This window comes from Chrysemys picta, chromosome 11, assembly GCF_011386835.1.
Source record: "Chrysemys picta bellii isolate R12L10 chromosome 11, ASM1138683v2, whole genome shotgun sequence".
NCBI lineage: Eukaryota > Metazoa > Chordata > Testudines > Emydidae > Chrysemys > Chrysemys picta.
In genome coordinates this window covers 35,010,726-35,027,801 of record NC_088801.1, presented here as the reverse complement: position 1 = coordinate 35,027,801, position 17,076 = coordinate 35,010,726, and the positions used below count along the sequence as shown (strand labels likewise).

Here is a 17,076-nt window from a genome sequence, read left to right as displayed (position 1 = left end):
GCATGAGATTAATATTTCTAAACTCTCATTTCCTTTCTTTTCTAATATAACAAGTTCATTACACAATAGTTAAATGTGGTTAAAAACATAACTACATAAACATTCCAGGCTAATCTGTTTAGGCCCACTTTTCCTCACTTAGTAAATAAAAGGTAGCTATGTTCAGGTTTCACATAGTAATAGAAATTACAAATAGATTAAAATGTTCTTTCATTGTTAATTATTATTTAAGCAACAGTCACTTTCATTGAACAAAGTATGAAAACTAGAAATCTGGTCAGTTAGCTGTCACAACACAAAGGACTGCTACAATATTATGCTGACAATTTTGGGTAGATCAGGAAGAATAGCCTTTCCTGGATAAATGCTCTCCACTTTTATGGTCATAATTCTCTTTGTTTTTTTTATTCATTGTTGTGTTTTCTTGTCTTTTACACACAGGTTTTATCCATCTATCCTCAGAGAACACTGATAATTCTCTCTTCTTTTACTTAGGAAAGATGTAAATATCTCAGTTTTCTTTAGCATTTTTTCCCTTTCTGATACCTCTGCAGTGTCTGACTTTGCTCTTCAGCATGTATAATAAACTGCCTGACTTAGCAGGCTTCTATCATAAAGTAGTGCCTGCTGGAAATGAAAGCTGATTGGCCAGAGAAGTTCCATAATATTCATTTAATCTACTATTCCTCTGTTCCCAGAGGGAAGTAAGTTGGCCATTCTGCCCAATTTAAATTGGAAAAAGGCGCCTTTTTTAACACTGTACTGGAGTGAACATCTTTTGAGAACTTGTAGCATGCAGTCACCTCCAAAATACTGTGAGGGGTTTTGATGAGACATGTTTTTCCCATCCCACTAAACTTTTCAAGATTTCAAAAATTTTCCTTTTCTACATCAAGTTGAACCCAAGACCTGTTTCAGTTTTTTGTGGGGGGGAAAAAAACACAGAGAGACTCAACCCAGAAGAGCCAGTAGCCTGGCAGTTACTGAGCTGGGATATGAGAGAGGTTTAAATTCCTAGTCTGAAACCTGGGTCTCTCACATCCCAGGTGAGTGGTCTAACAACCAGGCTCTTGGGTATTTTGGAATGGGTCTCTTTCTGACGAGAAATTCCATCCTGCACCTGAAAATCCTGTCCCGATGGAAGTTTAATTGAAATTGATATTTTTCCATGAAAAATTTTGGTTCTGACAAAGCAGCATTTTCCAATGGAAAAACTTTTGCTGAAAAATTCCTGACCAATTCTAGTTTTGATTTCGATCTCCACATTCCTTTTAGTCAGTCTGGGGTCAAGAGGGCCTTGCAGAAATCCCTACTCTGTCAGTATACTATATAATGCTTGTTAGCTAACAAAATATCATGTTTCCTCATTGCCACTACTTTTGGTAAGAGAAAAAAAACTTGTGTTCTACATGGACAAACATTGTGCCTGATTCTCAGCTGTACCAAAGCTCTGCTTAGTGTAGCTGAGGAAAGGTGGCTTTAGGACTTCTTGAACTCCCCAATTTCCAGGACTATTGAGGGCCAGTTTGGTCTATTGTGTATTTAGAGCAGCCCCAGGTCTGCTCTTAGTTCTGTCAGCCTGTGGACCTTATGTTTTGAGCATAAAAGAATGTATATCATGCTTAGTAATATGCTGTGCTCCTATTTCTCTTTTGTTCTTGATATTGTTAGGATAGGTCTCAAAAGTGTAAGGAAAATGTTATCTGTCCTTTTTTAAGGAAAGAGTATGCACAAATTCAATCATCTGTGGTTTTATGATCGCAAGATATTCATGTATGGAGTTCTTTTTTTCCCCCTTTGAGGCAACATACTGTATATATAATGTAATGGACAAAATCCAGAAAATTACCTGGGTGGTTATTTTTACCTCAACAAAAAAATTAACATTTTGAGCATGATCTTGTGGGATCCTGAGTACCTTTGAGTGGTTTCACTGGAAGTTGTGTGCTCATCAACTTGCAGAGGTTACTCGGGGCCTAATAAATTGGCGGAGGGAATTTTTTAAAAAAAATGCACGTAGAGTTGCACTAAAGAGAAACTGCATATGCACTGTGGTATGTAAAGTATCATAGCAGCATTTCCTCTAATTTTTTTTTAATAATCTCTGTTGAATTTTTCCAGTGTTTGGTAGAAAGATTTAATTAGTTTTCTCCATCTGTCTTTGGAGAACATTGCCAGTTCTCATACATCTTTTCTGTGTGTTTACTGAAATGAGTGATATTAGCATATATAATGTACTGTGCTGTTGTTTTGCAGAGGACCACACAGTAAGATAGGCGATGAACAAATTACATTTGAAAATGACAAGAAGTTGGGAATATTGGATCCAAACAAAAATTATGGTGAGTTATTCTGACTAAATAAGAAAAATACTTGTAATGAAAGTTGAGAAGAATTTTGGTTTCCAAGTTAATAGAACTTTCATACTCAAAAGCATCTCAAACCACTTTATGAAGTACAGAAATTTAATACAAATAGAAGCTACTTATGCATTCAAATGCAGTAGTGTCTTGATACTTCAAAATTGTTCCAAATATAGAAGAAATTGTTCCAGTCCTAGGTTATAGAATCTCATGACATCAATCTATGGCTCACATTGTGAAATCACTTTCAGAATAAGTAAGACACTGTGGTTTCTGTAATTAAAAAAAAAAAAAAAAAAAAAAAAGAAACCCTTTATTTTACATTGCAAAAGCACACAGATTGTAATTGAACTGCAGATGACTCAGGACATAGATGTCCCGGCACATTGCTTAATAGCACTCCCCAGCCAATTAAATTGCACTGACAGGCTCTGAAGGAAGTCCTGTTTAGAATAAATCTGCTGGATGGATGGTGTCTTCTATGCTAAACCTTCAGAGTGAGAGCTTTAAAGCAGACAGCTGCAGCGGAAGAATGATCTCTGTAAAAGAGAGAAATTATATTGGTCTGAATTATGTTGCTAAGCTAGCAACAGGATTTTTTTTTTTTTTTTCAAAAAATTATGATGTCAAATGGTATTGCAAGAGCAAAACATTCAAGAAAAAAATTCTCATCCACCGTCCCCCCAATTAGCTATTTCTGGCTTTACTGGCATGATGAAAAAATGTATTTCAAGGTTAATAGTGTCAAATGAAATGACAGGCACCTTGTTTGAAATATACAGGAATGAGAGCATCTAACGATGGTAAACTAAATTCCTTAAGTCATGTCAGTTGGATTATTATTAATTGTGGAAGTTGCTATTGCCAGGATGTTTAGATGTAAACTTGAATTTGAGCTTATTTTGTTTTTGAGGTGTTAATGCAAAGATTTAGTAATCCAGTACACGTGTAGTAAACTTTACTTTTAGATTATTGTTAACAAACAGAAGAGGATCCATCATTCATGTGTGTAGTATAAACAAAGTTGGCCATAGTGGCTTCATTGTGTATGTAAGTTCTAAAGGACTGCAACACCTTTTTGACTTATCAGCCCATAATGGCTCCTTCAGAGACAATCAGGGCTTGTCTACACTTTTGCGTGAATAGCGTAGCTGAAGTCAATGTAATTAGATTGACTTACCTTGGTGTCTTTGCTGCGGTAAGTCGACAGCTGACGCCCTCCTGTCAACTCCATTTGTGCTTCTCATTCTGGTGGAGTACCGGAGTCGACGGGAGCGCGCTCAGTGGTCGATTTATTGCATCTATACTAGACACGGTAAATCAACCCCTGCTGGATCGATCGCTGCCCGCTGATCCGGCAGGTAGTGTAGACAAGCCCTCAGACTTCTGGTGTATGTTGCATTAGATGGATGAAATTAATGTGTGAACTTGATGAAATAATTGCCAGTTATGCATCCGAGATTGCTGAAGTTCTATTGATTTTCTGAAACAGTTAAAGATTTTCTCACATCTGTGAGAACATAGAGGATCTCTTGTCAATCATGAATTCATTTTGTGAATCTGCTAAAGACAACATTGGTGTGTTCCTGCAAATATTCATTAACTATTTGATGATAAAGACGAGAAAATGAAACGACCAAAATGATGTTCAGTTAAACTGTGTTTTGTTTGTGTTGCAAGTTATTTGTAAATCATGTCATGAATCTGACTGTAGAACTATGAACAAAATCTATTAAATTAAACTTTTATTGTTCCCATTGTAATCCATTGTTGCAGTACATTGCTTAGAACAATGTAGAATATCCCAATAATGGTTTCTAATATGTTAATTTTTGAATTTGTCACAAATATCCTGCCTAAGAGGAAAATCAGGTTTAATTACAAAACTGCATTATGACATTTTTGTGAAAATATGTTGTTTTGTAGGGAAGCAAAAGCCCTTCCATAGTTCTAGAAATGGATAATTCATTCCCCTAGAAGCTATTACTTTCATGATTTCATGAACCCATTACTTTATCCTTGTAGTGTAACAAATACACACATTAAATTCTGCAAATATATAATCTTAAATTGTTACACTCCTTCAGATACATGCGTGAGTGTTTTTATTAATCCTATCTTTGTTTTTTCATATTTATAATTCAAATAAATTAAAACTAGTAAACTGCTATTTTTAATAGACACATAAAATACATCAGGGAGAGACATTTTTTTTTAATCATTTGAACTTAGGATAATTAATTTTATAGTAATGTGTTTTAAAGTGAATTTTGGAAAGGCTCAGATGTGATTCATATTTCCAAAATTTAAGACAGGCCACTTTAATATAAACTCCTGGAAAAATAGATGTGCCATAATTGTGTTACTCAGATATTTTTAACTGCATTAGTGTAGAAATGCTATAAACATCTGGCAAATCACATCTTTTTATATGAATAAATATAGTAGGTACACAAACAGCAGAGACACGGGACCAGTAGTCCTTACCAGTTTGTAGACTGAACTATACCTTATATATAATGGAATGAAATTCAGACAACCTCCACGCCCCAAAACCTTAAGTGGTCCCTAAACAGGCTTGGTCATCTGGTCTATCCATGACACCAACAGCCTCAGTGGGTAGTAGTATTAAAGTATTTTTCATTTAATATTAAATTGGAAAAATTACCAGTACTAATCAAGCTAAAGTATCTTTCTAGTGTCTTGAAAGGGTGTAAAAAGGGAAAGTTTATTATTTCTAAGGAACCATTTCTAGTGGTTAAAGAAAACGGGGTTATTGGGTTTCATGATTTAAACAAAAAAGTCGGCAGTTTAATATTGATATTAGTTCAGAAATATTTTTTCTTTTAAAGATCATAGTGGCACAAGATTCCTTCCAGCAACCACAGGAGAAAAAGAAAATCAACATAAGATGGGAGAAATTAATACAGCAGATGTCAGATTAAAAAATAAGCTTGAAGTTGACAAACTATCAAACTGCCAAGAGTATAAAAATGACATCTCTACAAATCAGGATGATAATCCTCAAGTGAATCTAGGGATACAAAATCGGAAGCTAAATCAAACGAACATGGAGATAGTAAAAACTCAGGATATTGCAATTCAGACAACTCCATCTGATAATAGTTTTGGCAGGACTACAGTAAGTGAAATGATTGTCCTTCAAGACTGTGAATCATCTACCTTCAAAGGAGTAGCCCACATGCAGAATTTGGATATAGACAGTCCACCTTTGCAGTTGATGAACAAGGCGCAAGAGTCTGTAGAAGTTTCAACAGAATTCAACCATCAGAGACAAGAAGCTGCGGATGACAAAGCAATTCCCATAGAAAATCAAAGTAATATATATGATACTGACAGTGGTCTTACCCCATCAGAGAGAGCTCCAAAAAGTGCAATTAGTTCTCCTATTAAAGGTTACCCACTTTATAGACAAGACTTCAAACCTAAACCTAAACCCTCTAATGAAATTACAAGAGAATATATCCCCAAAATTGGAATGACTACTTATAAAATAGTGCCTCCAAAATCCTTGGAAATATTGAAAGGTTGTGAGTCAGATGCTGTGTCAGACATTAAGGATCAGGATGGAGTCACCTTGGAAATGTCCCCACAGTCAGAGAATTCAAAAGAATTTGGAGTGCAAACTGAAATTCTTTGGGTTTCAAAAAATACAAGTCAGTCAGAGTCTGGTTTAAAATATGAACCTGCTTTAGCAGTGAATGATCAGCTGCACAAAACTAACAAAATTACTGACAGTGTCTCAACTTCTGACCTTGGGGTTACTACTGAAAGCAAGCAAATAGAAACAGAGGCTTCCAAACCCAATATAGGCAATGGCATAACTCCATTGATGCTAAGCTCAGGTAACACAAATTCTTCACCTGAGACTCAAGAAAAATCAAGTGTTTTCAGTCCTACAATGAAACCTAGTTCTTTTTACTTACAGATGCAAAGAAGGGCTTCAGGTCATTATGTAACATCTGCAATTGCCAGAAGTGTCAGTGTTGCTACTAGTCCTACTCAAAGAGAGGCTACGAATACAGAGAGAGAGAAAAAATTGCCATCATCAGATCAGTCTTTTTTTCCTTTACATAAAACACATCATTTCCCTGTTCAATTAAATGAAGATGAGGTTAATAATGAGAAAAAAATTGACACTTCCACTTCTATCAAAACTGCTAAACCTTTGAGTTTTCCCTCCTGTCAGCCAGCAACATTGAACTTAAGAACTCTGAGAACTTTTGCAGTTCCAAAACCATATTCCAGTTCTAGGCCATCCCCCTTTGCTCTTGCTGTTTCATCGGCAATCAAAAGATCACAGTCATTCAGTAAACCACATGCCATCAGTAGCCAGCCATCAAAAGAGAAATCGCCTGTTGAACTATCCTCAGCAACTTCCACAGGAGATGTGAAGAACCAGTTTTTACAGACCTTAACAGGAGATTCACAACATAATATGATAGATAAGGTAAGTTTTACAAAATTTAATATTTTTGGACATTAATCATTGTATCTTTCACAGAAGAGTGAGATTCACTCTGTCCCTTCTTTGAATAGTTCACAAATATTAGTAGGCTTTGGATTAATAACAACATATAAACATCTAGTGGTACATTCTGCTGTAACAGCACCATGTACAACATTTCAATGGAATATAAGAAAAAGAAGTAATGTTGTCTTGTACGGTGTTTATAGAGGATACTTTTATTAAATGAAATTTTTCTGCAAAATTGAAAATGCTGAGAAATAATTCTGTCTTGCCATAATTAATAATGTCTCTTAAACTTATAAGCAAAGAAAAGATAATTGGATCTGGTTTATCTATGCATATCTATTTTCCTATTCAGAGTTGTTCATTTTGTTTTTAAAAAAGTACCATGTGTAAAACTGTTTTTACTTAGATTTTAAGTGATGTCCCAGAATAATCGATTGAGGGACATTGAAACAGGATATGTGTAAGGCTGCAGATTATCTTCTGGTATGACTAGCACAAGTCAACAGTATTATGTAACCTGACTGGCATCCAGGGGTTGAATTGGAAAAGTAGAGTTAGTGGAACTCTTCAAAAGTTTACCCTGTATAATATCTATTCACTTTAGATGCTACAGTGAGATACTAATGTTAGTAGATTGTGCAGATATTCAAAGTAGGATCACGCATGCTTCCTGGGCTCAGCTCCCTCACAGAATCAAATGCCCTATTTGTGCACCTTGGACTTGGGTACTCTTGAGTGGCGGGGAAGGAGCAGTGGTCCTCTCCCAAGTCTACCCACTTATGGCCCCAAAATGAGCTGTCACTCAGAGTAAATTGTGTAGCTCATCATAGTATTTTTTTAAACGTTTTAATGAGTAATGAAACATTTATCAACATTGACATTTAAAGTATCATAATTGGCCTGTAACACCTACTCAGATGAATGGGGAAGTTCATACATTTGTGCTATTGTTTCATATATTCTGCAAATTCAGGCAGATCTCACTGCATCAGTTGCATTCAGTTCACATTTTGAAGGTGTTTTATTTTATTTTTTTCCCAACAGTAACAGCTATATTTGCATAAAGTAGAAGCTGAGATTTCAGAGAGCAAGTGGGCAGCTTGGGAGAGGCATCCATACTATGCAGTGGCCTAATTCTAGCCCTGCTGGCATCTGTATCTTTGTATGATTAAGTTGAGAGTATGAATTCAGATGCAACTGTGTGAATATTCCTGGAAATCTTATATCATTCATCTTGTGGTAAAGCAGTAACTGTCTATTTCCTAAGGGCTTTTGTAGTCCTAATAAGGAACTTGCAGGCATAGAAATAAATTTGTTTGATATTAATTAAACTACATGAGATGATTATGTGGAGAATTTTATAGACATCTTGGGGAGAATATTCCGCATTTTTAACAGTAAAAAAGTTCCTTAAATCCCTTCTGGCCTATAACTTGTTCAAAACCCAGGTGTAATTCCCAGATGCTATTTTATGGCACCCTCAGCTGGGTGCTATCACATCACATCACATCATAAATTACTTGCAAAGTGAAAGTACAAAATTAAGGTTGTTCCCAGAAATCTTGCATGAAGCAAAATGCAGAATGAGGGTTCGGTGCTGTAATATTTGGCCAGACTGCTTCAGATATCCATTTATTACCTCACTCAAATGAAATGCTTTGATTTCCCCTCTTCCTCCCCCCCCCCCAAATAGAAAAATAACTGTACAAACAGTGAACAAAACAGCCAGGTGCAATCTTCAGCTGACCACCCAACTTCTGTTTTTGAGAGAGAAACTGCTTTAACGTTCCAGAGCTCTGACCCAGAACAGATCCACCAGAGTCTGCTGGCTGCTATCCGCTCTGGAGAAGCTGCTGCCAAATTAAAAAGGGTGAGTTTTCATCATCTCATCAGTAACAATGGACTTACAGTGCTTATTTCAAAATTACCAAATTAATGCCTAAAAGCAATCAGTCCTGGAACTAATCATGACAAGGGAGTCTCCTGAAAGTGTTTTTTTTAGTTGTACCAAAGCAGATTTGTAAATGTACATGGAAGAAGCTTGTTTTTTCAATTAGGAAAAATATTATGTTTCTGAAATAAATTTTATATTAAAATTAATTATTAAGGCTCCACTTCAGCAAAACACATAAGCATGTGCTTATCTCTGTTTAGCAAAGCACTCAAACATATACATCTATTTAAATGCTTTTCTGAACAGGGATGGTTTTAAGAACAAGAGCTAAATCAGCTACAACCTTCTGCCAACAGTACACATGCAGAAGTTGTAAAGATTAATTTCCTATCGATTGTCGACACTATATACACACGTAATTCTTTTTATATTTTAAAACTTCTGTCTGCTTTTTGGTTTCATTAGCTAGAACGATCTCATTTTTCATACAATATTTGTAAGTGTTTTGTCGCCAGTAATTTCAGAGAGAATTAAGTATGCATCTTACTGAAATAAGTGCTGATATTTTCCTGTTTCTAGAATGCAACACTACATAAGAAAAATGATTCCTTAAATGTAAACCACAATACTTAATCAAAAATAATAGTATGAGTAGTTGTAATTCATTCTATTTGTGAGCCGAGATATTATAGTGATATATACTTAGTAAATGCTTTTTAATAATTAAAAACAATGAAATAATATAAAAGAAATCACTGATGTAAAGGATAAAAACATGAATTAGCCTGCTCTATTATTTAATACTCAAATGACTGGAGATAAATGGGTTGCTTAAAGTACGGTTGTTTTTTATAGTTACCATGAACAATCTGACACCTCAGAAGAACATTCTGTTTAAATTATTTTGCAGAATAAATATACTGTGTTTTTAATAAGTCAGATCATTCCATAGTTTCAACTTATTTCCCTCAGTTATATGATATTTGGAGATCTACCTTTTAAAACAGTATTGTTAATTAGAAACCTTTAAAAATACTCTGGCTTGGTTTGATAGACCTTCTCATTTGTATCTTTCTGTCCTCAACCCCAGTTTTTTGTCTTCCACCAGCATGCTGAAGTATGACCTGTTACTGCAGAACCCTATCTCTTTTGAAGATCCAGAGCTTTGTTACCCACCTACCCAAGCCCTCCAAAAATCCCTATTCCTAAGCAATTATTTTATAGAAGTCTTTGATTCCTTAGAACCATATTCAGGAGAACACGGGTTCTGTGGGTGTCTATATTTTGGCACCCAAACAGCTTACATTACATGGAAAACCTCTCTCAACAGAAGTGTGGCAACGGAATTTGAGTTTCCCAAGCCTCCCACCTTCTCCACACAGATTGAATAGTCCTGCTTCCCCAGAATGGTCACAAGTGGAAAGTCAGCATGATCAGTCAGTCAGTCAGTCCAGTGTGCTGTCAGGGTGGTGCACAGTTAGAAGCTATATTGCAGTGAACTAGTTGTCAGCCAGTTACAAATCATTTAAGGACAGTGGATGAGATTAATCAAACGTTAAATCTTCTGGAGATTTGATGAAGTTGGATCTATCTGATGTAGAAGAAACATGCCTGATTTTTATGATGTAGCTTTCTGATTATTGTTACATATTTGCATTGTGAACAATATTGAAACTGAAAATACAATGTTTAAAAAAAGTGGATAAAATATTAAAATATCAAAAATATGTAAAACCTGTTTGTAATACTTGCCATAATACCCGATAACTTATTTGGAAAAACAAGATTGATAAAGTGCTCTTCAGAATTCAAGAAACACATCAAGCATAGATGGAAAGCTGGAAAAAGGTTAGCAAGGAGTTCCATAACATTTTGATTTTATGTACTTTCCTTGGCCAACTTTGTACCAGTAGAGAAGTTTGTCAACTCCTCAGGCAGGGAGTGTCAAATCTAAAGGACAGAAAAATATCAGACGAGTCTTTCAGAGTAACTGAATTTGAAAGTTTTTCTAAAATAGTGAAATATTGAAATAGAACAGCATTTTTATGGATGTTGTAGAAGATGTGTGTTTTCAGGGAGAACTTGAAGAATTGAGTGAAGGAACCTAAACCATACCTAAAGCATTCTACAGCGTAGTGGCACATGAGAATGTCATGAAGTCTGTTCAAATATAAGGACACTTGAAACTCTAAATGTGTAAAATGCTAACCACTGCACTGTTTTCTTCGTAACAAATAAAGGGAAGGTGACATATGATGGGGGGGCCTGGGGAGAGAAAGTGTGGCATCAACTTTATTTTTAGGCCTCTTGTGCTGATGAATTCAGGCAATGTTTTTATTAAAAGCTTAAAATTGAGAACAGGGCATATTGTAATCAATGGAGAAATAAAACACCTTTTGTAAGCAGGGTATAAGTATCCAGATAGTCAGTGATCCCGGTTGGGAAAAGCATTTTAAGTAAATTAACTCATAGCTTCCATTAACTGGTTCTGTGAGTGATGACTGGCTACTATTTGGTCCTACTAAATTGGGTAAAAGGTCTGTCAGGTGCTTGCCATCCCCCTTCCCTGATGCAGCTCTGTAAGGGAGGCATTCAAGAAACCAGACAAAAATGCTACCATCGCTAGCCAAGTCTTTTTTTCCCCCTTAATAACTTGCCAGAGTGCAGAGCCAAGATCTGTGGCCTTTTGTGCCGTGGATCTTTTCTTTTGAATGGAGCCTTCAGTAATTACTAATCTAAATGGGTCAAATGAGGTTGTTTTTAAACAATTTTTCTCTCTTCAGAATATTTTCATTGTGCTAGTAAACTCTGTTGAAGATCTTTTCAGTGGTATCTAATCTTAGGGCCTGATTTTCAGGATCACAGAGCACCCACGGCTCCCACTGACTTCAGTTGGAGATGGTATATTCAGCGCTGTTGGAAAAAAGGGTCCTGAATGTCTTAAATTAACAGGTTTATCATCTAGTAAAGCTTTACCACTTAGTAAAAAATTCATTGCAGTGTCACGGAACAGATTTAAATCAAGAATTATATCTGGAATCAGTTCTAATGTGTACTTGACTAAAAGAAAATGTGGATGTATTCAGTGAATACATTGCTTTTCACGTTTTTCTTTTGAGATGGCAGCAGAGCTCCAGGCACATTCGATAATTGTATTAAGTGTGCAGTTTGTGAAGAGTTGTTTCACCCTTAATGCCTACCAAAGTGTACATGCTCTCCAAGTAGTAAATATCTGATTTTTAAAATTGCACAAAGGTAATTTATAACTTGATTGAACTTCAAAAAAACGATTGCTGCATTTGTAAGCTAGTACTGAATAAAATATTACAGGGAAAATTCATTAAAATTGGACAAATATTTCTATTTCAGCAATGTGATGATGTTTTTCTTTTCTCCTAGGTTGCTGCTCCATCAAATACTATATCTGTCAATGGAAGATCCAGGCTCAGTCACTCATTTCCCACAGAAGAAAAATATAATCATTAGACATTATACCAAATACTTTGCACTTTACTACCATTGCCTAGGCCAAATTAATACTAACTGCAAATTTTTGCAAATGTAAATGCAGGTGTATGTTAGTATACATTGTCAATTAAAATATAGGAATTTCATGCTGGATCTCTTAATTCCTGGGGAAGGTTTATTAGAATATGTAATTTATAGTAATTTTTTTGTAAAAGCTGAAAATGCTGCTTCAGAACTTTAAGATGAGGTGCAGATGAGGTTCATTTTTGTTTAAATGAAAATCAAATGTTGATTTCATTTTGTACTGTTAAGACTAAATGACATGTAGCAACATGCTGAAAAATACCGATGATTTAGAGGAGTCTGAGAATTTCAGATTTTTAAGTTTATAATTGTATAATACTAATGTTAAATTGTGAGTTTAAATATACATCTGCCACTTGTTGCCTCAATGATACTTTGTTAAATTAAATCTTAAAATTATATTCAATGAAGCTCACTTCAGAATTTCTTCAACTAAGAGTTGGAATCGATATTATTTGGCTTTTACTCGCCTTAACTTTTTTTCTAATAGCACTATGAACATCAAGACCAAAATGATCTGAAGTTTTTCATACTATTTTGATATTTTCTTAACACATACTATTTGGCTTTTCCCAGTCTGCTGTATAACAAGTAATTTTTGTGAATAGCTTTTCCTCATAATATTCTGATAAGCAATAAGTACCAGATACCTTTTTAAATATTGTCATTGACATGTAGAAACAATGATGGGGGGGAAAAAAATCCAGTTTTGATATTTAATGAAAGAGAAATAAAAGACTGTGCTCACATGAAGTATAACTAAAAAGATCCTAAAATGCTTTGAAATTATTCATACAAACAGTTTATTATAGTCTTAAATCAGCACAATAATGGGAAAACAAAGCACATTATACAAAAGTCTATATTTATAGAATAAGCATTTGCTACTGAAATAGAAAAGAGGTGAAGCTGGAACACTATATAAAAAGAAAATGCCTAATAATAGATGCAGTGTTTTTATCAGTTTGTCTTTCTTGTCAAGATGATAATTTTTTAGGGGAAAATGAGATTATAGTGATGATAAAAAAAACAACTGGATTGTAGATAACTCCTGCAAATATTGGGATATTTGCCATTTTCTAAAATATTTCATGTTGGGTTTTGGTTGAATAAAAGTAATTGTATTTAGTTTGTCTTTAACAATATATTTATTTTGTGTTATAGAAACCATTTGTAACATTCAGTGGTATTTTAATTGCACAAATTGCTTCATAATTGCTCATTTAAGAAAAGGTTTATTTTGAAGAATGGCATACTGCCAATGTTTTTTTTGGTGCAATAATCTGGGATCAGTGTACATTACTTTCACTAGTTGGGAGTGGTCACAAGTAAAACTATATTAAAGCTGTAACAATGATTAAAAAACTAAATGTCCTAGTAAACAATAATTCTTAAATACTAAAGCAATGAATATTTATTTGCACAATCTTGTTGTCTCATACATTCTGTTTTTTACCCCTAAATCCACTGATAAAATGTATCCCTCTTTTTTTCTCCCACTTAAGAACAGATCCCAAATTTTGAATGGGAAACAAATAATCAGTTGAGGTTTCAGCAGATCTTTCCAAATGGCTGCTTGAAAAAGAATGTTTTTCATAGATCACTGAGAAAAATGGTGTCATCTATAACAGGGGAACAATCTTTTCTTTTTCATGCTTAGCTTTTCTAGATGTCACTGTGCTTTTAGGGATATATTTAGAAAATATAACCAGCCGTAGCTGGTTTCGTGAATAAAACTAGTTCTCCTAGTGACCCTCAGCTTTGCTGTACCATATTCTGATTTATAATATGCTGATTGCACTATTAAAGGAGTCCCCTTCCATCTGCACCTGGATTTTTAACATTTCAGTTTTCTGTCAAGTAATAGTTTACTGCCAAAATGTTAGTAAAGCTACCTCACATGACTCTAATTCAATTTCCACACATGGTGACTTTAGACTATCTGACCTTTCACAAGTTGGTACCTGTGGAGCCTAATTCTTTTGAGTCCAAAAGAAAAGATCAACTTGCATTCTTCACCTGCTGACTTTACCCTTGGCTTTGACTGCACCAGTACTGTATAATCCCCTATGTCCATATATGCAAATTGTCTTGGCTTGAGGATATTAAGGTCAGAATTGCCCTGATCTATAGGTATATATGGCAGAATGGCAATAAGTTAAAAGGACACCACTCCAGTAAATAGAAGAACAGGAGGACTTGTGGCACCTTAGAGACTAACAAATTTATTAGAGCATGGAGCCTCCTCGCTGGGGCCTCCATGCTCTAATAAATTTGTTAGTCTCTAAGGTGCCACAAGTCCTCCTGTTCTTCTTTTTGCGGATACAGACTAACACGGCTGCTACTCTGAAACTCCAGTAAATGTGAGCTCTAGAAGGCAAGTATATTGGTTGTTAATTGTTCAGGACCACATCTACCACAATTCTAGACATCTGGGCTGCTCCCTTCCTCTCTGCAGACAGATCAAGTCTTCGTCCTGTGTGCTCTGGCCATGCCTCTTCTCCTGCTTGCCACTAGATTCTCTGCCTGAGTGGCAGTGTGTGGACCAGGGTAGCTCCCACCTATCTTCTGCTTTTCAAGGGAGCTTTTCCTGGCTATTTTTGGAGCAGTGTGATGAGTGTTTTCCCTCTCCAGCCTCTTCCTCCTCCTTGTCAGTTTTCATCCTGGTGACTTAAACCACCCTGAACCTCTGCTTCAGTGCCTCCTTGCTGGCTACTCTGCACTTCTCTGGTATGGCAGAGCAGCCTAAAAAGCACCAAACACAATTTAGGAAGTGCTCCATCTATGGGACAACCTTCCCGGGCTTGGCAGATGGTGAGTTGTGCCCAAACTTCTGTCCCTAACTCCATTAGGTTCCAGGGCTACATGGGACCCTTACCCACCAAAGCATCTGCAACTCCAACTTGAGGAAAATAGACCAGAGGTCACTGAGTAGTTCAGGGAGAGGCTCTACAGATGAGTACACCAGCCAGCTGATTTGGGGGGTATGTCCCAAAGGACCCCTGGAGAACAGAGAAGACTTGTGGGGTCACAAATTCCCCCACGATCTTCAAGAGCGCTCTGGGAAAGGAAGTAGGCCTCATAAATAGCTCTTCCCAATTTGGCCAGGGGACAGTGCCATCATATCTCTCCCTCATCCCTGGGTAAATGGGACCCATCAGGGAGGACTCAGTGAGAGAGCTTGTGAAAGGACTTCGGGCCGTAAGGAAGGCTAGCTTAAAAAAAAAAAAAACCTCACCAAAGCTGTAACAGCTCATACACTCTCAATGTGCTGCCCCCCCCCCCCCCCAAAAAAATTGAGGATGAAAATTGAAGGGAAAAGTGAAACCGGTCCAGGAGGTACTACTCCTGTGACCCTTCTTCCTTCCTCCTCCACTGAGGACAGCAGATTGTTGGACTCTGAATCTGAACAGGATTAGAGAAAATTCAGCAGAGATTTTTTTTTCCACCTGAGAAATACGAGGCCGTTGAAGCCAAGTTGTGTGCTCTATTCAGATTCACCTGAACAGACTCCTGAGAGTAAGTGCCAGAGTAAATTCCTTCCCTCAAAATCCTCCCTTGAGGCTGTGATTCATCTATACCCCTTCTTTGAGGAAGTGATGAGGGGTGAATGGGAGAACCCTGATAAAGGCAAGCACATTAACAAAAAAGACCTCAGGTTCTATAAGATTCAGGAACTAAAGGATCCTATTGCAGAGATACCAAAAGGTGGACACTGCTGCAGCGTCCCTGGTAATAGATATGGTTATCCCCTCAGAGGAGGTGTTCTACCCTAAGAACTCCAAGGCTAGAAAAATGGAGGCCACTCTCAAAGGGGAGCCACCCTTAGGGCATCCCTAGCAGCTATCTGCTTTGCAAGGGCATCTCTCTACTGGCAGGTAGAGATCACCCTAATATCAGCTCTATTTTAAAGAAAGTTTCCCTGGCGACAACATTCATAGCTAATGAATCAATAGATGCAATGAGATTCGCTGCCAGAGCCATGACCTACAACTCAGTAACAAGGCTCCACCTATGGCTCCAACCCTGGAAAGCAGATCTCCACTCAAAGCAGGTTCTATGCTCTGCCAAATCTACAGGCTCTCTTCTTTTCGGGGAAAAGCTATGCAAGTTAGCAGCAGACACTGTGGCAAAATCCAAACAGTCTCTCCTGATACCACATAATACCTTCAGGAAAGAGTACAGATTGGCCTTCAGACGGAGATGCTTCTTGTGGCCTTCATCCTCTCAGAGATACCAGCAAAGGGTCAGCAAGTTTTCCAAAGGAAAGCTATGGAACTGAAATTTGGGAGAAAGTCCAGAGGGAACGCCGCCCGCCCCCTCCCCCCCCCCCCCCCGCCGCCCAAGTCTCTTTATGACAAAGACCACATGGGCCTGTGCTCAAAGTTGAAGCTGTGTGTGGGGACAGAATTTCCCATTTCGTGGATGAATAGGGTACATCAACTATGTAGAGGGATATAGTGAATCAGGGATACTCCCTCAAGTTATGGGACTCATCCCATCCATTTTTCAACCAGTACCCTGTCTTCAACGACTCCATAAACTGCAATTCAGTCCAGAACGAGGTATCTGATCTTTTGGCTATGGAAGCAATAGAGCGTGTTCCCTCAGATGATATAATAGAATCCTGAGAATCGATCTTCACTTTTCCAAAGCACATGGGTAACAGTCTGAGCCATTCTCAATCTCAAAAGATTGAACAAGTGGATGAAAAAAACAAAGTTCCAGATAAAAAGCAACAAAAGAGTCCCGTAGCACCTTATAGACTA

General features: G+C 36.8%; 1 protein-coding gene across 10 annotated transcripts in view; it reads left to right on the top strand.

Moving 5' to 3' along the window:
• Positions 1–13,710, top strand: part of COBLL1 (cordon-bleu WH2 repeat protein like 1) — a 136,321-nt gene extending 122,611 nt beyond the window's left edge. For 8 of the 10 annotated variants that reach the window (XM_024114841.3, XM_024114842.3, XM_024114845.3 and 5 more), the window contains 4 exons: positions 2,257–2,342; positions 5,216–6,834; positions 8,555–8,731; positions 12,155–13,710. In XM_024114841.3, coding sequence (XP_023970609.2) covers positions 2,257–2,342; positions 5,216–6,834; positions 8,555–8,731; positions 12,155–12,241 — 1,969 coding nt within the window. In that variant the 3' untranslated portion in view covers positions 12,242–13,710. Of the gene's footprint in view, positions 1–441; positions 503–2,256; positions 2,343–5,215; positions 6,835–8,554; positions 8,732–12,154 lie in introns of all 10 variants that reach the window. The other 2 variants (XM_024114846.3, XM_024114844.3) reach the window with 2 other exon arrangements.
• The last annotated feature ends 3,366 nt before the right edge of the window (positions 13,711–17,076 follow it).